The 24,752-nt window shown below is 44.3% G+C and overlaps 1 protein-coding gene across 7 annotated transcripts in view; it reads right to left on the reverse strand.

The window, feature by feature from the left end:
* LOC144948690 (AT-rich interactive domain-containing protein 1A-like) overlaps nucleotides 1-24,752 on the reverse strand; it is a 66,210-nt gene that overhangs the window by 35,144 nt on the left and 6,314 nt on the right. For 5 of the 7 annotated variants that reach the window (XM_078878348.1, XM_078878351.1, XM_078878349.1 and 2 more), the window contains exons 2-5: nucleotides 9,554-9,649; nucleotides 8,173-8,325; nucleotides 5,070-5,606; nucleotides 2,238-2,348 (exon numbers count right to left, since the gene is read on the reverse strand). In XM_078878348.1, coding sequence (XP_078734474.1) covers nucleotides 2,238-2,348; nucleotides 5,070-5,606; nucleotides 8,173-8,325; nucleotides 9,554-9,649 — 897 coding nt within the window. The remainder of the gene's footprint in view (nucleotides 1-2,237; nucleotides 2,349-5,069; nucleotides 5,607-8,172; nucleotides 8,326-9,553; nucleotides 9,650-24,752) is intronic. The other 2 variants (XM_078878352.1, XM_078878350.1) reach the window with 2 other exon arrangements.

Consider the following 24,752-nt stretch of genomic DNA (forward strand, 5'->3'; position numbering starts at 1 on the left):
TTTGGCTTCTTCCTCAAGGGAACCACAATAATATGCTTATTTGGGTACCGACTGGTCAAGTTTTTGACACTGCCACAAGCATTAGTATGATATTCGTTGAGTATGCAAGTGTTGTGGGTACAACAAATGCTTAGAGTAGACTTACTTACTTACATGTACTTGCACACATATTGCAATAATATCCTCGTGAGGATGAATTTGATGTAACTAATGATAATTTACAGTGGTCTCTACGTCAATCCACTGCCAGTTGTAAGCCTCCCCATATCGTGTCAGTTATGAGAGCTGTTTAACCATACCTAGTGTGGGTTTGATAAAGGGTTGGAAGTGCGAATTTTTAGCCATGGCCATGAATCAAACTCAGGTTTGCCAAATTCACAGCAGTGTGCAAATCACTTTGCCACCGATCCCCACCAACATATTCAACAGCCGCTTTCAAGTGTTAAAAAATGCACCAAGCTAGAATGTAATTTTTTTTTTTATCATATTCCCGTTTTTTGGATCAGCCTTTTCACGGGACAACTACCGACGCCGACTTCTCATCTTAATGACCCTGACGAGATAATGATGGGCTGAGTCGACCCCAAGCTGGGAAGAAAACTTATCGTCTCACGATTAGGAACACTGTAAACTGAAGAGCTTATCTTACCTAAACCGATTCCTCTTTAAAACGCAATCGTTGTGAAATAATAAAAAGACCTTGCCTCTGAATAATCAAAGGGCTCCGATATAAAAGCAGGCTGCAAGTGGGCTTTCAAACCGACGCCACACCTTTCTTCCATGGCACAAAGCTCACACGAGTGGAACTGGGATCCCAGCCAAAACGAGGCATTAGGCCAATCACTGTCACATGACGGCCGCATTAAAGGTAGGAGTTCTCTGCGACGTCTTCTGAACTTTGCGTCGGCGTTATTTTAACAACTTTGGGAGCTGAAAGCACCACGTCTAATAGCACTTTAGTCTTGTCCAAATGCATCATTTTAAGACTTAAAAAACGGTTCTTTTTTTTCTCAGCCATATTTTAAGTCCGATTCTTGTCACGAAGGCCAACACGTTACCAGCTGCTGCAGTCATGCGGTCAGGCCGATTTCGGCTGCCGCCCGGTTTGAAGAGCCATGATATTTAGCTTGAGCAAAGGCGGCAGGGAAACGAGCCCGCCGAGGACTGTTCACACACCAAGCCTAACTTTTGTTCACTCAATTTTTGCTCTTCTGGACAGTACGAGCTCCTGCAACTATGCGGGTGTCCACTCTTGTCTCAACAGGGCCCCCCCTCGCTCCCACCATTATTGCGCTCGCCGCCACTGGCGCAATCAAGCAGTAGGGGAATTCTCCTGCATGTCACGGGGCCGCCTGTCTGTCTGCCGCATGATAGACACACGGGGGGGCAGGGGGGGCCTCGCCACGGCCCAAACGGCAAAAAAAAACAGAAATGATTTTTTTTTTAAAAAGGACATCCATCACTTTTGCTTTTCTCACAAGGACCCAATGATTATCGCCACAGGACACGCACGGGTGAACATCGGCTGACAAGGGCTTTTCCCAGTGGCAACCGGAGAGATACCATTTTTTGGCAATTTCAGGACTTGCTTCAATTTCGTGCGTGTGGTTTTACAGGTCGTGAACGAGTGCGCGTGTCTGCAGGTATACATGAAAATAAAAGATTTACATTTGATTGCAGCTGAGGCCACCAACACTTTCTTGAACTGGCTACATTGTAATTGTCGAAATGCGAAGACCACAGTTCATCTTTAAAGATTTTCAAGGCAAGTGTCGTTGTTCCCAGTTAAATGTGGTGTGGCTCGAAACACACACTTAGCCACCTCTGTCTCACCAGTGGCCAATCGACTATTTCAACGAGGACAGACCCAAGGTTGGTTCCAACACCACAGGGAATTAAATCCTATTCAGTGCAATAATACAGCACGATCCATTTGTAGAATCCCCGCTCTTACGTTCTTACGTTCTTCTCAAACACGTAAGCAAAACACACCGGCTATATTCAACTAAGTATATGGAAAATTATTTTAAAAGATGTACTAAGCGCATCGAGATTGGTGGAAAACGGATCGAGGCTGTGAGGCTTAATAATTTTGTTTTCTCCATCGCGTATTCCCATTATTATTTTAGCGAGGAATCTATGCATGGATCACCCTGTAACATCTGGGTGGCTGGGGACTGTGACTGCAGCAGTCTCGTTAACTGTCATGCCCCCTGCTTCCCACCACACACCCGTACCGGCAGGCTGGGCGGCCGGCTGTGCTGGGCAGGGTCGTCAGGGCCCGGCTTTCCGGGGCCTGCGTTTCCAGCCGCCACGGCACGTGCGTAATTGTCTGGCACGCCGGTCTCCTGCGGCACAATCAGGCACGCACATACAGGCCGGTTACACACCACGGAATAACACCCACACAGAGCTCCGAATTTGTGGTGGCCGGGCAGCTAAGAAGGTCAAAGGACTCAAACTAGGTGTGGCAAAAATCCTGGGGTTTAAAATCCAGGCAGCCACCTTTGCTTAAAACCGGGTTCTGAAGTGAGCAAAGCTGTTGGCCTCAGCCTGGTTACCAACGGCTGCACAAAAAAACCCATCAGATTTAATTTGTTTCTTCTGCGCTAAATTCCAGTTCTATGAGAATTAGAAACAATGGTTTTAATCGTCTAGCGCCAAACACAGGGGAGGGCAACGCACTGCCCCCACCCCAACCCCCCACCCCAAAAAGAGAAATCTAAGCGGAACACGCCGCGCGCACGCCAAATTACGTTGCGCGCAGCAGGTGGAAACGGCGTGCACATGTGCGCGAGCAATTCTAAAACCACACGTGTACAGGGGTGTATTTGTTATATGGAATTCAGTGAACCCGTTGGGGGCTCTTGAACGTCACGCTCATCCACGCGAATTGCTTAAAGCTCTCACGCGCGCTCTAATTTTTGACATTTAACAAAAAAATTAACTCTGCAAGCCCATAAGAAGCAGCCTCTGCTTCATGGCCATGGTCAAAGGAGTCAAATTAAACTGTACAGTAGTCATTTGTTTTTATATTGGAAATATTTCATTGCAAATATTTAGATAGTCATTATCCCCCATGACCAGAAAGGCGCTCCCCCAAATAGTTTGATTGAGAGGGTTTTACTATAAAAATAACGAAAGCTTTAAATCGAAACAATTAAAGATTGAAAGCCACCCAAACTTGACTTTGAGCACGACAAATAAGAATTGGGTTTAAGGCTGAATGAATCACACCTTAAGTCAAACCGAGGTTTCCCAGCAATGCAGACCTTGGTGTCCGCTGAGCCACATAGGCCACCCCCCAACAGCTATAATTAAGTGTGAAATTAAACAAAATATGAGGCAATGCTGCGCTGACAGTAGTGCACAAGCACAAATAACAAAAAAACTATATTCGTCAATAACACTGCCTTAAAAGGAAATGTATACAACAGGCAACGTTTCAGGCAATGGCTCTCCTTCACAGCCCATAATAAAAGTGTTTTCAGGAGGAATTCCTCGAAAGAAAACCTAATGGGCGTTGCAGCTCGTCAGTTTTGGAGGACGTCCACATGTAAGCGTGTAGAGAAAACTAGTGGTGTAGTACAAAGATAATGTACCCTTGGGGATGGGTTTGTAATAATATCATCTGCAAATGTACAAGCAAACGATGCACGTGTGCGAGCCCGCTTGTGTCCCAGCCACATCCACAGCAGCAGTGCCAAACAATTTTTTGTGAATGGCATTTTTTCACGGTTAATAATGACCAGAACCAAGACAACGCAACGTGTAAACGCTTGCCAACAAGGTTCAGAGAGAAGTCTTAAAAGTATCATACACAAACACACGGCCGTCAATATAATCCCCGTCCCCTTCTTTACACGAAGGAAGTGAAGTGTGGTGTGTGCGTACACAAAATACATTAAGCACAACTGTTTCATTCAGAAGTACTCACTGGGTTATTATTTCGTAGTGGAGAATAAACTTGCTAATGCGAGTCAGAATGGTCCCGTTTGTTTATTTTCAGTAACTTACCATTTTAAAAGTTGGAATTATTCCTTTTGCATAGGTGATTGGTTCACTACAATTCATGTAATGTTACAGTATTTTTTTTTTGTTGCCGAGGAGTATCTTTAATAGGGATGTTGCCACTTGCTTATTATTACGGCTATTAAGATTTGTCAGAAGCAACATGGCCACAAATGATAGCTCAATGAAGTGGCTTATCACGTGGACTTGCATCATGGCCAAATACTCTAAATGCATGTTTCTAAAATGTGGAGGGAAAAAACCAGAGGACCTGGAGAAAAATCCACGCGACCACGGGGAGAACAAACTCCACATATACAGCAGGCATCAGGGTCCGGATCGAACCCACCATCTCCGACAAACCAGGTGAAGTAGTGAACATCTCGCCACCGCGGCACGGAAAGCAATGAATCACAAATTATAATGTTGTTTGAGAGGATGCTATTTTGGGAGGACGTATTTTTTCATCCACGCAATTTTTTACAAGATGTAAATTTGACAGCCAGTTACAAAATCTGTGTACAGAGGTTAATTTATCTGCCAGATGCTTTATTTTTCACAGTCACCCAGCCACACATCTCTAACTTGGGCTGCCAATAATCATAAATAAGTACTTCTTCACAACTTAAAATACACAAGTTGAGGTTTCAGGTGATGGCATTGCCTTCAGAGCAGACAAAGACAGGTTAAGAGGATCATGACTTAGAGTTGAACAGAAAATGACAATGTCATGATTCTGAAAGGACTGAGAAATATAGAAAAATGTAATCACAATCCAAAATATGAAGTTCCCTTTACACATTAACGGAATAATTTATAACAGAATCGAGCGAATACATTGAAAACATTACATTTAAGTTAACTTAAAAGCATATAGCATATATTACCCTATATTATTATGCAACCTCCCAAGGTAGAAAGTCTTTCTAAAAACGCCAAAGGACAGTGAAGCAGAACAAAAGTGCGCAGAGCCATTCAGACAAAAACGACCGCAACGGAGGAAAGGAGCCGATACGCGTACACCGAGCAAGAAGGGGCCAGCGCGGGCACACACTCACCGGCTGCAGCTGATATCTCTGTGGGAAGCCCACCGACGGCTGCTGGTTGTAGTGCCCCGGCGGCTGCTGGCTGTAGGCACCGGGGGCGTTGTAGCCTTGTGGGCCGTACTGCACCGAGCCCTGCTGCCCGTACGCCGCCGCCGCCGCCGGATGCTGCGCATTGTAGTGCCCCTGGGGTTGTTGGCCATAATGTCCTGGCGGCTGCTGCGCGTGCTGGTTGTACGGCGCCGGCGGCTGCTGGTTGTACTGCCCTTGGTGCTGCTGCTGCTGCTGCTGCTGCGTGTTGTAGTGCCCCGTCTGCTGCTGCTGTTGCTGCTGCTGCGTGGCGTACTGCCCAGGAGGCTGCTGACTGTAGTGGGCTGGAGGCATGTGGGGCTGCTGGTTGTATTGGGTGGGTGTCTGCTGGCTGTAGTGGCTCTGCGGGTATGGCTGGTGCTGCTGCTGATTGTAGTGGCTTGGTGGCTGGTTGTAGTAGCCCTGCTGCCGGTGCTGTGGGTTGCCTCCCATGCCCTGCTGGTTGTACTGGGACACCATCTCCTGCAGGGGAAGACACAAAGGGATGTCCACATGTAATTGACCAGCCACCGTTAGAACGACACAAGCCACACCAACTATAACATCATTGGCATCGTCTCAGTGATATTACGATGTATTAATTCAGACTAAAATCAATTCCTAATCAATCATTCAATTCATTAATTGAATGTATTTAGCTCATGTCCGCCCCCCCCCCCCCCGCAGCTTCTGGAATTGCCACAAAAAACAAAAAAATGTTGCTAAAATTCTAAAATTGAATCGCAATTCTAAATCGTGACGATTCAACTAATCGATGGGGATGTGAATGATTATCAACATTTCATCTCCATCGGTGTTCACTGCTTTAATATCATCATTTGTTCATTTATGAACACCGAATAGCCGCTGGAAGCGAGTAGTAGATTAAAGAAGCGGTGACTAAAAAAGACCACGAAGATGACAGTCTACAAAAAAATATTTTGTCATGCGTTCATTAGACTTTAAATAAATAATGATTGCAACAGCTGTGTTTGAGGTAAAATAACACTCAATGTAAACTAGGACAAGTCAGAATTCCTGTCAAAATCTAGACACCCCCTCATCCGCAGTGGTGAGCAGCGAATCGCATGGCAAGAGAGGCTCCCCCACCTCAAAATCACCTTTTAAATTTCAACCATTATCTCGTAAAATCGAATTAGCTGTGACATGGCATCATTTCCCAGACGATGGTCAAGGCAGCCCAAAAATACGAGCAGGGGCGAGATACTCCAGGAAGAGAAAACATAGCGCCACAGCAACAAAGCATGATAAATAAATGCTAATGTGGTCGAGATGTCGGGAATGTGTAAATGAAGCCAGCATTGCTCCGAGGAAAGGGATATCCAATTAGGCACAGGTCAATTGCAAAATAGGCAACTTTTTTCAGGACATTAACAACAATCTTCACATTTTGTCGGAGACACGCGGACACAATCATCACCTATTATTATGTAGACTCTGTAGTTAAGTTCTTCCTCCCCCCCCTCATTTTCACACATTAATAACATTACACCGGTGACCTGGCATTATATAATACAATGCTCCAAAGCAAAGAGCAATCTGAAAGTTTGCGATGGCGGATACACTGAATGTTTTCAGTGCACGTCTGCCGGATATTGTCTCAAGAGTGGCTTTATTCAGACGACTTGCTTCTGTCTCGGGGAGAAGCCCTTTGGACCTTACAAGTGTTCAGGAAGGAACGATTTTGACAATTTCTCTAATAGTGGGTAATTCTTCACACAATGGTCTACTTGAGTGTCAGGTCATGCAGGTCCACACAAAATTAGCGGAGGGGTTTATCTCTCTAACAACGGTGCTCCACGAGCAACGGGTTTAGCCAAATGTTCACGATGTACGTTAACTGGTGAATCTTGAACCCCAAGGTGAGCGAGCACAAGCCGATCACTTCGAACGCCTTCTTGCCACGAAAAAACGAACACAGTTAATTTAATGGTCCCCCCCCCCACTTCCCCCCGAAGAATTCTGGTAAAAAAATCAAGACATTTTTTTTATAAAGCAGTACTCCCTAATTGGTCACGCAAAACAGTTAAGCCCGAAATTACGTGCAGTCAATGCACACCAACATACGTGGACAAACATAAATATGCAAGAAACGGATTAAGTATGTAAAAGGATACCACTTAAGAGCTCTGCCATTCCTTTGCGCGTGCCTTTTTTTGCTTTAAAAAAAATGCGGCAATGCCACTGATAATCGGATGCGATTGGCCGACTATTTTCGCGGAAAAAAAAATCCCGGTGAGCCAGGACTCACGGGAAATACTCGAGCAGCCACACAATCGTTCACAAAAAGGTTACACCGCACGGTGGCCCATTTCAGCGTCTTCCCAAAAAGCATTTGCAAAAAAGAGCCAATTCCACAAAAATGTCAAAACATTTAAAGCCAAGCCACCCACCGAAAAGTACTCGATTTACGTGACCTCAAAGGGCCCCCTGAAATGAAAAAGCCTGCTCATACAAGAGACAAGACGTAAATAAATAAAAAACAAACGTGATACAATGCTTATTTTGACTTTTCCGTATGGAAGCGATCCTCAAGCCTGTGCAAGCAATTTCATCTGAATGCATGGGAGGCAATTGCCCCTCATTTTCCAACCATTTCTTTCATAGCCTTTGCCTGCCCGTGCGCCAGGCCTTGCACTCAGAAGTCTGCTGGAAATCAGCGGCATTCCGTAACAACACGCAGAGGTATTGGCTAGACCTCCACCAATGTGGCCAAATCGCTCTGAATGAGCCCAATATCGTCAAGATCTCGGAAGCTAAAGATGATTGATCCTGGTTAGTATTCGGATGGGAGACTGTCTCTGGAAATACTAAATGTTGTAGTCTTGGACATGTGAGGTGGTTAAGAGATGGCAGGACAGAACTGTACTCAGAAACTGTGGTTTTACTAACATTCATTCAAATAACTATCCAAGCCTCCAAACCAATGCAGGCCACTGCTCAAAAGAAAGACTCTGCAAGGATTTTCCTGGGTAAGTAAAGAGCATTATTGCATTCAAAACTCTACCATTCCCTACTGCTCCCTTACCTGCTGGTGAGGGTAGCTCATGGGGTTGCCAGGCCCAGGCGGCCGAGATGGCATGCCCTGGGTCGTCGAGCCGTAGCGGTGTGGACCCCCACCCGGAGGCCCGTACTGGCCCTGCCCCGTGTAGCCAGGGCTTGGGCCACCGTACGCCTGACCCTACACACGCGCGCGCGCGCCACACGCAGCTTTACCACCAGCCCCCACTCAATGTCCTGCCAATTTTATCCAACCTCGGGGTGGGCTCTGCAACTCGGGGGGTTTGGCAAGTGCTTGAAAAATGTTTGTTTTTCACAGTTGACGGAGCGAACCCCAAGGCTACCTGGAAAGATAAGAATTTTATACGCAAGAAATGTGTTTGAATTGCCCATGATGTGTAATCAAATCGTCAAAAGTCAAAAGTAGTTCTTGCTTTAATCAGCCAGTCAGTTCATTCCAAGCAAGGCCCAACAAATGGCAAGTAGTGTGCAACACCTGGTTACAGGCCTGAGCCAATGGGGAAACTACCACATTCCTGCTGTGGTGACAAGTCGAACCATAAAACAACTACTGTGGAATTACCAAAAATAAAAAATATGTTTTTCTATAATCAAGTAGCCAACCATCAAAAAGCGGTGGAGCAGTGGCGCTCAGGATAGCGCACTGCTCTATGAATTCAGCGAACCAGTTTGATTCCGACTTAAACCTTTCGTGACTGCACGAATTCATATTCTTGGTTCTTTCTGTAAATTCACGTAGATAGAAAAGAAAAATTTAATTAAAAATAAAACCAAAAAACCACGACGTTTCAATCGCAACAAAAGCGGCCTTCATCAGACGGAGAGATGACCGCTTGTGTTGCGATTGAAACGTCGTGGTTTTTTGCTTTAATTTCAAATAAAATTTTATTTTTATTTTCCATCTACGTGACTTTACCGAAAGAACCAAGAATACAGTTTGATTCCCTTGCCACGGCTAACCTTGGTAGCGAGTAATATCTGAAGCGCTCCTGGGCACCACCCCCCCTTCTTCAATCTACATTGACCAGCATGGTGAAGTATGGTCAAATTCCGATGACCACAAGGCATGGGGAGACCTTCATCCAGCAGTGGACTGATAAAAGGCTGTACATTGTGGTGTGAAAGTTTGAGTCAACACCAACCAGAATTTTCACTTCCTCTTTAACCACAGCACTACCCAAATTAATTAATTTACTTATAATAATGCTGCAAGCTAAATCCAGCATCTACTGAAGTCCACACACGATTTAAGTCAAAGTATAAATCTCATGAGAGCAACTTCCCTCTATCAAAAATCAAGCAGCGTTCCCAACACGCCATGATCATTATCAAGAGGAACACTGCGTTCATGTGAATAAACCTGTGTGCGTTAAGCAATTCCGGCGTACCTGAGCGTGGTCAGGGAAGGTGCCGGGCGGCTGCTGCCCATTTCCACCTGGGTATGGAGGAGCTCTTTTGGCAACCATGGAGTCCATCACTCCCATCTGCGCACACACATGGAGACAGCACAGAAAACACACGCTGTAACAATGGCCACTCCCGCCAGCTTGGGACGACATCTTCACATGTGCAGCCAACAGAACCTGCAACAGAGAAGCGTCATACAAAAATATTTAACTTGCGCGTGATTATTAAAGCGCACGATATCGGTACACCTGTGGTGAGATGTTTGTTGAACAGCCTTCAAGGGCACAACTGGGATGCATCTCATTTATGTTTTCGTTTCTGCATGCGTGCACACATTCTTTTTTGTCTCCCCAGCAGGGTCCAAAACGGTCTTGCGGAAGCACGAATGCTTACAACGTGAAATCACAATTTTAACCGTAGTGATGCGATGGGCTTCATTAAACAGCGCCTGACAGCACCACTATCCTGCAATGAGGCTGACATCTCTGGCAGCACTACTGGGGTGGGCAAAGTGAGGCGCGTTTAACAAGCGCTTGCAGACTACCCCTTTGTGCGGATGAGAAGATGCTGTGCCAAGTGCCCAACAACATCACTCCACAATAAGCCACCCAAGATTAATGAATGAGAATTTACTTAAAATCTTCTAGAAGGCACTCATCTTAAACAGTAACATGGTGTGGTGTTTATGTTCAGAGCCTCAAGGGGCATCTTGCCTGGGTCAATGGTGTTGAAGGCCAGTGGTTTGCACGACTGTCACTTAACATTCACGTTTAATAAAAACACATCATGGTAGGGGCACAGAGAGACCGTTGCACACACTAGTACTTTACATGACCACCTATTACGAGGACAGCAAAGATGTAGTGCTAACATCTTGCCTTTGTCTCCCCAAGCACTAAGGTTGACATACACCCATTCTAGTTTGAGGTGACCTACAATAGGACCATCATTTCTGCTCTACAGATTTAAAATGTTGTTTAGCCTCTTGTGCTACGTAGGGGCTCTGCAGATCAACATCGGTCAGCAGAATTGTTCAAAACAAACCAACTGTCGACCAGTTTCAACTTTGTGGTCCCATCCGAGGTCTGGCTGTGTAAAGATTGCCGGGTTAGGCAGATGTCATCAAGCGTAGTAACATTGTAAAAATGTATTATTTCGTTGTTGCACATTCTGGGTATAAACCTGCATTGTTTTCCAATAAAAAAAATTATCTTCGTCTGTCGGCATACTGGCCTTCAAGAAATGCTAACCAGCAGCTTTTATTTAGACAGGAAAACTATAAATTGGTTTCAATCCGTTGGGTTTCATCAGCAGCGAGCTTTGTTAAATATTGCTGGTTTGTAATGTCATTGTATGAGGCTCAGATCAAATTCTGATATTAATTGCCGATGGTTTTCTGCATCACCATTATGAACCAAACCCTAAGTAACAGGATAAGCAGTGCAGTAACTTCAAATACTGCTCCCAAGCACTCACAGTCCATGGTCAATCAACTGCTGGGTGAAGGCCTCACAACTTTAGTCAGCACACGGTTCCTCAATAACCAAAAGCCATCTCACTCCTGAAGCAGAGTTGATCTCATCACTGCATTTCCAAATGGTCATCTGCTCCTTTGGCAACCATTCCATATTCTCCTTCGACCGTCTCTTTCAACGGCAATCATCTCTTGATGGCCGATGGAAGAGACAGAGACGTCTTGCCTAAGCCCTGTTACTTTTATACAGCACCAATTATGTCTAATTTTCATTTGGTTAATGTGTTCCTCTGTATTTATCTCAATGTCATTTGCAAGCATGCTTTTCTCCATGTTTCTGTGCACTATTCAGATTTCCTTCCGTTTTCTTTTGCAGTAGAATTGCAAACTATTAAAGAAATTTAACGTTCAAAAAGGATTCCACGCACAATGTATGCTACATTTGTTGTGATGCCCAGTGTGTTGCCACTTGTGTTCAATAAGCAACAATCATTGCAAAAACACAACCACACATTAACCGGGCTCCAGAATCATCCCTTCGCTCACACCAAAATTATCCACTTCAAATTATGCACATTTTCCCCACACAATATTGGTCAATAGGTGGAGCAACTTTCTGTTTGCATCAGCGTCTTGTTATGCCCTTCTCTCTTGTAGCTCTTCGTCTGTTTGTCCACCTCTGTGTGGCCATTACTCTATATCTCCCAAGTCTCTTTATGCTTCTCTCCCCATCTCAGGTGGGCCCCAAAGCAACTCCCCCGCCTGGGTCATTGTGCATCCACGTGTGTCCATCACTCAACATTTGCACACTAATGCATTTGTGTCCGCATCTCGTGGTTCCTTTTCACGTCTCTTGCTCAATGGCCAATGCATGTGTGCGTCGAAAAATCTTAGGCCAGCGAAGCCAGAGTCAAGTGGAATCGCGTGATCAACAACAAAATTAACCCCCACCCCCCCGAATGCTCGATTAAGGAACCACACAATAAAAACGGCCGCGCGAGTTTGAGCGGTAGTTTTTGCCGAGAATTTACGAGTGCCTCAATGTGTATAGTAACCACGGCAATGGATATTGGATTTCAAAATGCTTGTCTGTAATTCATCTGACTTGCCCTCCCCTCCTTCCCGCTTGTGCTCTCTCTCCCCCCTCCTTCCTGCTCGATCACCATCTCTCAGAGGCCGATTGCTCCAGCCTCTCTCTCCCTCCTTCCCCCCTTTGGCTCCCCTCCCACCTCTCCATCCGTCTAACCCCGTGCCAAGAATGCAGCACCTCTGGAGCCATCCACTACTCCAGCAAAATAATAAGCCGGCGGCCGCCGCGTGGCTAATCTGCATAACTCCAAGGTCGAGTGTTCTGCCGCCCTTCCCCCAACCCCACTGCCTGAAACTTGACAGCCCCGGGGACTCTCAGACACCGCTGGACATTGCACCGAGCTTGAAACACAATAGCCCATCGGCGTGGCGGCTTAACCCTTTCATTTTCATTGTTCTGCCGCGTGCGCTTGAAAAGACTGTTTGGACACGGATGAGAAATTCCTCAAGTCTGGCCAATGAGGGGGTGGGGGAGGTAAGGATGCTGCGAGTATGGTGGAGGGAGGGGGCAGTGATTTGGTATAAGGAAGAAGACAGAAAACAAGTTTGGCTGCATATTTACGAAGGGTGAACGTCTGTGCAAAAAAACCGGGCGCTCAATTAAACAAGGCATGTCACAAGCCACTCGCGACACGCACCAACGCACACCAGCAACACTACCCAACGTTTCAAACCTATCCACGCGCGCACACACACTGCTTCCGACAAGACGTACAGCGCCGTGATTATCTCAATTACTACAGTCTAATTCCTGAATATAAATGAAATAATATTTCAAATATTGACCCACACGGAGGTCTGTCTGCCTCTAAGAGATGTTCAACCCCAATAGCCAAGCTTTGACGATATCAACAACCAGCAAGCAAGAATTAAATCACCTACAGTAATATCAATACAACCAATGTCGATGCTGTGACATTACCGAGCTGGACAACAAAAATAATTTACGGCAATTGTTAAGTACTTTAGAACAGCCAGCCGTAGGGGGGGTGGGGGAAGAACAAGTTCAGAGCTCGCGGTTGTGTGACGACGCTTGCCCCCCCTGGCCGGAACACAGAGCAAAGAATGTGAAAATGGCAGCGTGTGTGGTGTGTCAGCAGTCACACAAGCGCGCACACCACAAAACGAAGACAAAGATCCCCCGTATAACCTTAACAGATTGTTGGGGCAAGTGCTATTAGCGAGTAGCACCGATGAAGACCGGCACGGCACACGAGGGGGGTGGGATGGCCAGCACCACGCCCGTCCGCCTTTGTCTCCCCAATGGCGATGTTTACAGCACCGCACTCGGCACCAGGACCAGCTCGGATAATCACCACTGGTGTTGGCCGTGAGCGGGAATCAAACTCGGGTCGCCCAGGGTTTGTAGCGCAGCGCGCGCTAACCACCACACCACCGCTCCCCACAAATGCGCACAACAAAAACAGCAGCCAAGCCCACCATCACCAGTCCTTAAAACCCCGGCCGCTCCAGTACCCCCCCCCCCCGATGGTCGGGTGCTCTCGGCGTTTTAACGGGAGGCACACACACTGCCCCCCCCCCGCCTCTCTCACTCTCATTCATAGGGGGCAGCCCCATAGCCGGCTCTTCCCACCCAGCGGCAGCAGCAGCAAGTCACACCGTGAACACAACCGCCATTTTAGGAGCTCCCAGGCACTCGATTCAGAGCAACGCACGGGGTGTGTGGAAGGGAAGGAGCGAGCCGAGCCCGTAGATGGGAGCGGCGACATTGTGGCGACCCGTACGAGGGATGGCATGCCTCCTCCACGCACGAACAACCGCATCAGCATTGCAAATCCTATTCATCTAGCAGTATGTGATCATGGCTACCCCCCCCCCTGCAACCCCCCCCCTCAACCCCTTCCACCAACACTACCCGACTGACAACCGACGATGGTTGAGATTCTAGCAACGAAAACGCATCTTGTGGAAAAGCCAGCCTGCCGTGCTCAGAATCGAGGTTGTGGGATTATAACCGGAGGGGAAGTGGGGGGGGTCAAGAAAGGTTTCCCCCCCCCCTATTGTATTTCAATCATGTATTTTCTATAACCAAAAAAACCCCTGTGTTCATTCATTTTTTTGTGTAAACATTAATGTTCACGCCGTTGTCTGTCAAGTCTGCTCCCCTTGGCTAGAGCGAGGTGACACAGACGGCGAAACCAACAAAAAAAGAGAAACCACGCACGCTCATCTCTCTCTCGCCGCCTTCACCGACAAAATGATCACCAACCCCTCCCACCTCCGACAAAAGTTTATGTTTCCAAATGCACAGTAGGGTTGTTTACGCTGTCAAGATGCGTGTCAACATCAGCCGCCACGTGCGGACGGAGCCCACTTAAAAGTCAATAGCCCATATGCGGAGCAGCTGATACTAATTTTACACAGCTAACATCTACCGGTATTAAACACGCCGGGATTTTTCGCGACCAATATTATTCATGGGTTACATCGCATGAATATACAATGCGTCATTAAACCACTGCCACCCGACAGCCAATTAAGTAAGGTTTGCTCACATGTTCACCTTGCATATTTACGAGATCTAACCCCAAAAATAACATCTACCCAGGCACATTCTATTTATTCATCCTTGTAAACTATTATCAGACATCCATAATACAATTTTTTTGGGTTAGATCGCTTAAATATAGATGTCCTTCAACCTGCCACTACCCGAAACAGCCAATTAGTAAGGTTTTTCACGTACAGCACACCGGTGTTGGAGAGCAAATCAACAACATTTCCAACATTTGCAGTCACGAAAGCTTCAAATCAAGATTCCAGTAAGATTTCTCCAAAAATGTGGCTGGCCGCCTGAAGATGCTAGCTATAATTACTGGCCAAACGTCGTACTCAGATTGTAAATGTTGTGGATTTGCTCTCCAACACACCGGTGTGCTGTACTAATAACGAATTGGCATGTTCTGTTTACGTGCCAAACCTCACTAATTAATTGGCTGTCGGGTGGTGGTTTTAACGACACTATTATATATACACGATCTAACCCAAAAAACCTGTCGTGAAAGCCGACGTGTTAAACTATTATCAGACACATTCCACCCACAATGGATTGAGTATTCGATGTATTTCAATAATTGTAACATTTAGAACACCGCCAACCAGCAAGGATGACCATGTAAAAATAAGTAACCCAGAAACGTTCAATTGTGCTCTGAACGTGTGAACCAAAGACAGCAGTGTGATTAAGGATTAGAGTTAGTCCTATTAACTTGGATGGCGAAAGTAGAAGCAATATATTCAAAGTATGCAATTAAAAAGTTGATTTATTTTAAATTAACATTTGAGATTTATATATTGAAGTTAATTTAAGATTTTTTAATGCAGAGCCTTTAAATTATTTTTTTATGACAAAATGTAACTCCTTATTGCAAGTAGGGCACACACCGCAACGACAGGAAATGACAATTTCCAAAAGCACAAAGAAAAAAATTTACTTGACAAAATATAACATTCAAATATTTAGCATTTCAAACCTTTTGTAGAGGCGTGATATACTGAAAAAACTGTGGAGCTTAAACAAACAAGGCTACGTTATTTATATCAAAGAAGCGGATACAATTATAAATTCAGCACATCTAAAAGTATATTAATCTTTTTTTATGTTTAACTCCATAGGTTTCTTTATCACATCTTCACTTGGGATAAAAACCACAACTATATTGTTTCTTGCCTGAAGCAGGAGGATGTTTTAATCGCAATCGAGTTTTTTCTAACAAAGCTATTACAATTCCAGACGCAATAATGTTGCTCTGCTCTGTTACAATGCCATTTAGTTTGGAATACTGCTAGCAAAGTGTTACTACAACAGGTAACAACGCCTTTAAAAATGCACCGAATTAAACTGATGTTTTTGTTAACTAGAGATGTAATAATTCAACCATACAACAATTTGATTAATTTCCATGATTCGGGTTTATATGGATTCTATTTTTCATAATTTTTATTTTGTTTCTGCAAACTTATTATTCATCCAGTATATTGTAATTCGTTTCAGTATCCTAAAATTAACTTATCATTTGCCTACATCTTGTCATCGATTTCTACACGTACCAATTCAATGAAAAGCATACACTGAGCTCAAAAGTAAACTTTAATGTCCGAATCACTACATGCCTATGTCATGAACTGAAGTTGTTAATTTCCTTTGTATATCATAAAAAAAACGGTAATATTAGTATAAAACATTAATAATGACAAACTCCAAAATCTCAGTATATGGCAATCACAATAATCTATTAGTTTACAAGTATTGCAGTGATGCACAACCATCTTTTTAAGATTATTTAAGAACTGATAACGTGGCCACATGGGAAATGGTGGTACATTCATATTTTCCTTCAACAAATGTTTCCCAACAAAAGTGTCAGGGTACCGATGTGGCATATCGTGATAATGGGCTGAAGGCAGGGGCTGATTTAGTTACCAAAAGAAAGCCAGAAAATTTCACACAAAGCCAACAAAAACACCACACTGCTCTGCTCTACTAAACTCGGGCTCCAAAGAGCACATGAGCAGGTCGAGGTGAAGATGAACACTTATCAGGGCCCAGCAGGGGGCCCCATCCGCAGGAGGAAAGGCCCTAACACCCTAACAAGACCGTGCAAGAAGCACAGGCGCTGCCAAAGGAGGTGAAATTAGTTCCGGAAACCAAAAACACGGGGGCATTCGCAGTTTGTTACTTTCTCCTTCTTGGCACAAAGTGCCAACAAAGACTACACGACGCCAGGCAACACGTATTATTAATTCTAAAAAACATTGCTGCCGTGTATTGACCATCTCAACCAAATGATATTAAATTACTGACTTCAGGAATTAAGAGACGTTGACTCAAGAAGAAATAGCACCAATTTAAGGTTGACAATTATTCACCCAACGTATTTCACATCACTTAATTTTCAATTAATATTGGCGAGACAGTGTGAAATGTTTTTTTAGATATGGTGTACTTTTTAATCACTCGTTTTATTAGAGGAGAGACCCTTACGATAAACAACTTACTCGTTTTATGTCTAGCAACGGGGATTTTCATCCAAATTCATTATGCAGTGTACCACACACACAAATACTGAAGGGATACGAACATTATAATTCCTGACAAATTAATGTCTTGAGCTAATTAATTCACAATTAGGCAAATCTGTTTGTAGCACAAGGAGCACTTTCAGCAAATGAAATAATTCCACTTTAATTAGCCAAATGAGCCAGTCCAGGTTTTCATGCCTGCCAAAGGCCATCTTGGCCAATATATTTAATGGGATTTGCGTGGGAAAGCCACCAATCATTCAATTAAGTCTTTTGGCCACACCCGACGTTAGGGTGCATGGGGAAAAAACGAGCAGTGTTATTGCTGCTGCTTTGATAGCAATTTTTTTACAGGGTGCATTTTATGGTTTGTTTACATTTGGGTTGTTTTATTTTAGTAAATTAACTCAAAAAGGAGGTAAGACAGGCTGCTCAGGGGGCTAATAACAAGTCGGATAATGGAGCAGGCACATCCGCTTCACAGTGTACAAGTCCAAATTTTAGCTACCCCAGTGCTTAAACTGGTTATCGTACGTGTAACAAGTTCGTGGTCCAGATGACAACAAAAAATCTAGTTCAATTGGTCTGTCACTCAATTTTACATACTCCAGCTCTTAAGGATTATACATTTCAGTTTTGGCATGTGACTTTCTTTTAAAGGGCTAACAAACAAGATGTACCACACAGGACCGGATTAGGGTCTATTGAAGGGATTCAGAAATAGTTACGTGATGTAATCTTCCGAGGCTGTGCTCTTGACACAGGTGACGCACAGTGCTCAAAATAAAAGTTCCAAACAATCGTTTTCACCTCATGACATGATGTAAACAGCATACTGGGCGTACACGGTGTACTATAGTGGGAGAGAAGGTAAAAGCAAAACTGCCATTAATACTAAGAAGACAATATCGCAAATTTATGGAGTTATATAGTTGATGTAATTTATCGGAGATAGATTCGTGTCGAGCATGGCTGTGTGCTTAAGGGATGCGACACTCACGACACTCCCTTTGGGAGATGTCGCCAATGCCCACTACAAACGTCAGAAAATAATGAGGACGCTTTGAACGTACATGCCAACGCAGCTCGGCTATCATCGGAACCCAGATACCCACGGCATATACCCGAGAATATGCCATTGACCTCTGACCTCCACCGAGTCTGAAACGGGGAAGAAATCTCTAGTTTAGTTCATTGCTGCATGCAATGGAGCATATATATATCGAAGAATGTTTGACTACAACATTAATTTTGATAACCACTACTGGATAAAGGCATCCTCACGCCATCGTCCAAGGTTGTTACGACCATGATTCACCATGCCGGTCAAGGGGAAATGGGGGGTGCCCAGGACCAGTTCAGATATCAATTACCAACAATGTATGGGTGTCCCTGGGAATCGAACTCAGCTTCGTCGAGTTCATAATTCAGTCCCCTAACCAGAGGTGGGACAAAGTCATTGTTATGCAAGTCCAAGTCGAGTCGCAAGTCATCAAATTCATGACTCGAGTCTGACTCGAGTCCAAGTCACATGACTCGAGTCCACACCTCTGCCCCTAACCAATGCGAGCACTGCTCTACCCCCCATATACATTATGTTTAGCTTGTTTGAGTAAACCAAAAAGCTTTGCATTTCAAGTCGTCAAATTCATACATACAAACGTACATGCGTAAACCACGCACATTTGCACAATTGTATTCTGGGTAACGCAGGCATCGTGGGCTACATGCGGGACGTGGGCAAGAACAAATAAATAACTTTCGCAAGTTTCGCTAAAAAAATTATTTAAAACCAGGTGACAACCCATGCAGATCTGTCTTGCAAAGGGAGGCTAATTAAATGGAAACGTTTTGCAAATCCCCACCAATTCAACATTTATTTTAAGCCACTCGTACAGTGTTTGAAGACATGGTATATAATTAAACACCGTTCACTTCAATCACGCACGGGCCACTGGCACACACCATATGCTTGTATACATTAAACATTAAATGCCATATGCTCCCTATTTATTTCCCTATTAAACCCTCTATAATTGCTCAATCCGGATCCAAAAAGACAATTGACATTTTTGGCGGGGGAGTCCCACCGTATTTCAAAGACGTACAAAAAACAGTAAACAACATCTTGCGAAGAGTGCCGCCTAGTGGCTCTCAGATGCTACATTAAATTTAAACGAACAAACAAAATGATGTGGGGGGACCACAGAATATCCTCTCTGCAATGGGTGAACCGTGACGCGGCGGTGCGCAGTGGGTTAGCGCCCAGAACTACGAACCTTGCAACCCAACTTAGGTTCCCAGCCAAGGCTAACCTCAGTTTTGAGTGGTTTCTGAACGAGTCCTTATCTTCTTATATATGAGCTATCATTTGTGGCCAGGTTGCTTCTGAAAAAGGTAATACCTCAGTGGGCTTTGCCCGATAGTATGGGGATGGTTTAGTTTTACTTGTCTGTGTTTGGGTGATGTTTACTTTTGTTGTACTTTGCACACTATCATGTTTTTGTATTGTTTGTTGTTGTAACGTTCTTACCCGCCCCGACTGGACATCTGTAAATAAGAGCTTTATAGCTCATCGCATTCCTCCAGTATAAATATTCTGATTCTTATGGATTTCTATAGCACCTTAGTCCAAGGCCCCCCCTCTACCCCACACTGACCAGTGTGGTCAAGTATGGTAATGACCGCCACTGACCAACAGAATGATAAGGCTTTCTTCATCCAGCACTGGACTGACACGTCTGTCAATTACGTGTCTCAAGCTCAACGGGGGCTTGACTCGGGGAAATAAACATCCGATCCAGATTAGATTACAATTATAATGGGTTAACCGCGGCATGTATAAAAAAAAGAACACGTCGAGCAGCAATAGCCTCTGAAAAGTCACAAGGTTCCAACAAAATTAACACAAACTGCAGTAACAAATCTCAGCGGGGGTCATTACGTCTCCGGAGGAATAAACTCTGCCATGGCCAGACTGAACAAGTGCACGATTAGGGTAATACACTCATATTTTCATTATGCTCCTCGTTTTTTTTCTTCTCCAAAATGTATGAAGGCACCGAACATCAAACTCCCAACATTTTCTTCGTGACTGCAAGAAGACGTGGAAGGGAGGGGTGGAAAGTTTATGTCACGCTGGGAGCACAGCCAGTTGCGTGTACAGTGCGATGCCCAACTTGGCTCATTATTGAATTTCGGCAGCCTGGCCCGTTGTCTTCAGGGCCTAATGAATGGGCGGCCACTTTGAAAAATCAATAACGCATTCTTACTTCATTTACACAGCCAATCGTCTACGAGAGCAAGCAATCATCAATTATGGTGTTCCAAAGTTTCTACGGTCACAAAAAACAGTTTAGCCGGGGCCCAAATGGATTTTCTCTTTTTAAACACTATCCACAGGCACATACTATTCTTCCACTGGGCTGCACCGACGCTGGCAAGGGCGTGCATTATCGGGAAAAAATGTTTACGTGTTTTGTTTGGCAAGTGGCACTGGATAAGTTGTACCGGCACCTGTCGGGCAATAAGGCGTGGAGATACACATGCGCAGGGGTGAGAGATTAGGCTCGTGCACGTGCCCCCTTTAATCCGGAGAATCTTACCAGTTACAACAAGCAGAAGGAAGTATATGTCCAACTTTAGGAGCCCATTCATTTGCTTATCTCAAGATTTATATTTTAAGCTACCGAAATTGCTAGAATGCTGCGACCCGCCCCAGGTCCGGCCTCCTCCAGTCTCTCATTTACGATTGTAGTCGGTTCTCCTGTTGCAGTCACAAATATTTTGGAATTCCCAAGGAGCTGTTTACGGAGGGGAGGAATAGGGAGGGGATGGCTCGCTATGCGAAAAACCTGGCTTTTCCTGCTACCTCTGCCAGTACAAAAATAAAAACAAACAAAAAACTACGCCAGTTCTGTGCAGTCTACGCGAGTGGTATGGAAGGGAAAAAGGTTTTAAAATTAGCTGGTGTTGACCAGATATTAGCACATGTAACCCATGTGTATTTCTAACGCATACCACTCCGCATTAACGTACATCCATTCGTGAATGTGAAATCATGTTTTGAATTCTGGGTTTTCGGCTGATGGACCAGCTTCACTTTGTGGCCTATAAATAATGAAGAGATTATGGGGAGACAGATTGTTTTTTATAAGTCTCCATTTTCAGCACATGTCCCGTTCTTGTTTGGCATTTAAAACAATGACCAATAAAGCATCATGCTTTGAATACTGACCTGCCAACATCACTGTAAAAAAACCGAAATGGAAAATAAATGTTGTGAGAATTCAAGACGAACGTGGCTATGCCCCAAGATAGACCAACAGAAACCGAGCGTCCGTTTCCAGCTAAACCTGTCATTAGCAGGAAGAACCCTCCTGATCCGTACAGAAACACCAACAGCTCTTCTTGACAAGTACGAGTGCTTAGGCATTTTTTATACATTAGAGGTTTTGAAGGCACCCGCACATACATTTATTAGCAATCCACGATACATTGTTATAAATTTACAATTTCACGTTTATTTTCGTGTCGTTATGTTTAACGTCATTTTTTCCCCCATTCGTAAAAAAAAATGCACACGATCGTTAATTTGTTTAAAGACACTTCGATAGCATTGGGCAGTAACTTAAAAAAACAAACCCACGTGAAACGGTCATTTAAAAACTTCGAACGCCACTATCCTGCCCTAAAATGTGTGCGGTTGCCCTTGATTCGGTCATGCCCCATCTGTGAGCACAAAATGGGTGACAGTTGCAGAGTCAGGGAAATAAATATTGCGAGCCAGCAGGGGGAGCCCGCCAGAGTGCAGAGCCCGACCAAAAGATGGCAATGCAATAACCCACTCCAACTGCGCACAATGTGGGGATACGAAAATAATTTTCCGATCGAGTATTTGTAACATTCAAAAAGGAGTAAATTTAATGCAACTAAATGGCACACAAAGCCAGTCTCAACCTCAAAACTTAATGTCAACAACAATGCTTTCGATTTACCTAACACATACAGTGTAAAACTGCACTATTTTTTTTATATATTTTTAACCTGCTTCAAGTCCACATATTAAGCCATTTACGGCTGTGATGAGCAAGGATGGAGTGACGTCATAATAGCCTGGCACGAAACCCACTCTGCCACAGGCTACGAAGCAAAGACGCGCCAGACATGCATTTTGCATTTGAAATCAGTTTAAGGTCCAAGCTGGCTCGAGGCTCCTTGTAAGAGGGGGGAGGCCAAAGATTTCTGAATGTGCAAATCTGGTTGTTAGTCGTCATAAAAATGCGTGAACGTCTACGATAATGTGAACGGAAATATCGTCCGAGCGAAATGGTTCAAATCGAAATACTGAACTATATTCCCATTTTTCTTTTTGTTGTATTTGTTGTGCCGGTAAACCCCCACATGCCAAATCTATTTAAGGGCACGAGTCGTGAAATACATGGGGGGCACTAGGTTGTTTTCATATTATGTTACTGCCGAGGCTGACACCAGTCTAATATTTATAGAGGTCAGCTGGCCTGTTAACATTTCACATTCAAGCAGGGCCGTCATAAGCCCCATTGTAAATAAACACCAAATAATGCGGGGCCCGTTGCCTTATTGACTCTTAACAACGTCGGGGTCACTGCTCACCAGTAATTGTCAACAATCAAAAGACTACAAAGGAAGCCTCAAGCTGTCCATCATTCACAGGCAGTCACTTCCTACCGGTGCGTTGTGAAGCGCACGTTTTTGTAAATCAACATAATTAAAATGTATAACGCGCATTCCATCCTAGGATCCCTATGAGCAAATGCATGAAAAGCAAGAAGCAAAAACAGAGCCAGGGCAACCGACCAAACTGAAGAGGGAAGGCCACTTTAAAGACATGGGTTTTCAAAGCAGACTTTTAAAAAAATCTACCGACTCCGATTTCCTGATTTCAAGTGGCAAGGCGTTCCATAGCTTGGGTCCCACGCTAACAAAAGCGCGATCACCAAAAGAGAGCAAAAACATGCGTTCCACGTATTTTAGATAAACAACTTCGGCTAACTTTCCTTTCATGCAAGCAGATGAAACTACAAACTTCTACGTGGTGCCCAGAAAAACGAATAACTACTGCAGCTCAAAATATTAAATGGGTAGTCCTAACCAGGTGAGGTACGTAAACATTATTCCTTTTTTTGAAGCGAGCAATTTGCACCTACTAGAATACACCGCTCTATGGCTGGCATCCAAGACCAACTGTATGCACAAGTAACATCCAAAATATCCAGGCAAATTGTAAAAGGCTCGTCGAGTATTATTAAACAAGGAAAACGTGTGAAATGCTGAAAGCTGTATTGAACTCTCCCCAGCGGAGTGACTGCCTGACCTGCCCATGACCACGAGCTGTGTTCTCTCGCCTACATCAAAATGATGACGAGTTATTCCTGGATTTCAAAAAGGAGGGTTTTGCATTCCTGATATAATAGCTAATTAGGCCGTGAACTTAATGTGAATTAACAAAAAAAATGTGCTTGTGAATTAGCGGCAGTCAAGCATTCTTCGCCTTCAGGAGGCAAGTTCTTTGCTCCGGAACCACCCCGGTGAGAGTTAACGGCATGCGTGCCTAAATTGTCGGTTCGCACAAGCTTTCCTTCGCCACTAACAATTAACGCAACACCTTCCCCTTCCCCAGTCGGCACAAACCCCCAGGAGTACTCCCCTCAGGTGAGACATCGGCTTCCTTCACGTTGACAAATGGCGTGCGCTTGCAGAGCCCATCCAGGACTACACCTAAAATAGGCGCCATCCTAGTTTTTTTTTGTCGAGTATAATTAATGTACGCAAAATTAAGTGCATTTTAAATATGCAGTGTATCCAGCAAATGTGTCCATTATCAACACTAAATTGTTCATTTTTTCAAACATGCATGTGACATTTTGTGGATTTTTTATTCTTACTATATACCTTTAATTTTATTGTCCAGAATAGACAAACAATTAATTCCAAATTTTCGAAAGTGCTTAAGTGCAGCGAGTAATGATGATCCCATGACTGCACCTGCATCATCAATTCAGTTGGGCGATAACATTTTTCCCCCACCTCGCCATACTTCTGGTGACTTGAATGGCCACAGGGTAGAAATCGTAACAAGCAGGATTTGTTATTGCACATCGTTGGTGTAATACGTCCAGGTATGAAATACTGAATTATGCACAATCCTCCACCATCGGGTAATCAACCTATAGAAAATATTATTACATCAAACACATTGCCCTTGGTAAATGTAAATGACAGTTCGCCACATTCAGTAATGCAATTCAAATCAAAAACAGCGCAACAAATGTTCAATACCAACTGCTTTTGTAAATGCATTACGGGGCAGGGCACTGTTTATTAGTGTGCAAATTGAACCAACTCAACGTATTTAGTTGGTCTGAACCCGCATTAGAAGCCAAGTTCAATCCTTTAATTTTGTTAGGTCATTTGCACAAGCTTGCACCCACCCAAACATCCCGATTATAAACATCTCGGTGGAGTCACGCCGGTGTTTCCTTACACCATTTGATTGGCCAAGATTGTCAAGTCGTTTGAACATTCATTTTTTA

The sequence above is a fragment of the Lampetra fluviatilis genome, chromosome 50 (assembly GCF_964198595.1).
Source record: "Lampetra fluviatilis chromosome 50, kcLamFluv1.1, whole genome shotgun sequence".
Classification (NCBI taxonomy): domain Eukaryota; kingdom Metazoa; phylum Chordata; class Hyperoartia; order Petromyzontiformes; family Petromyzontidae; genus Lampetra; species Lampetra fluviatilis.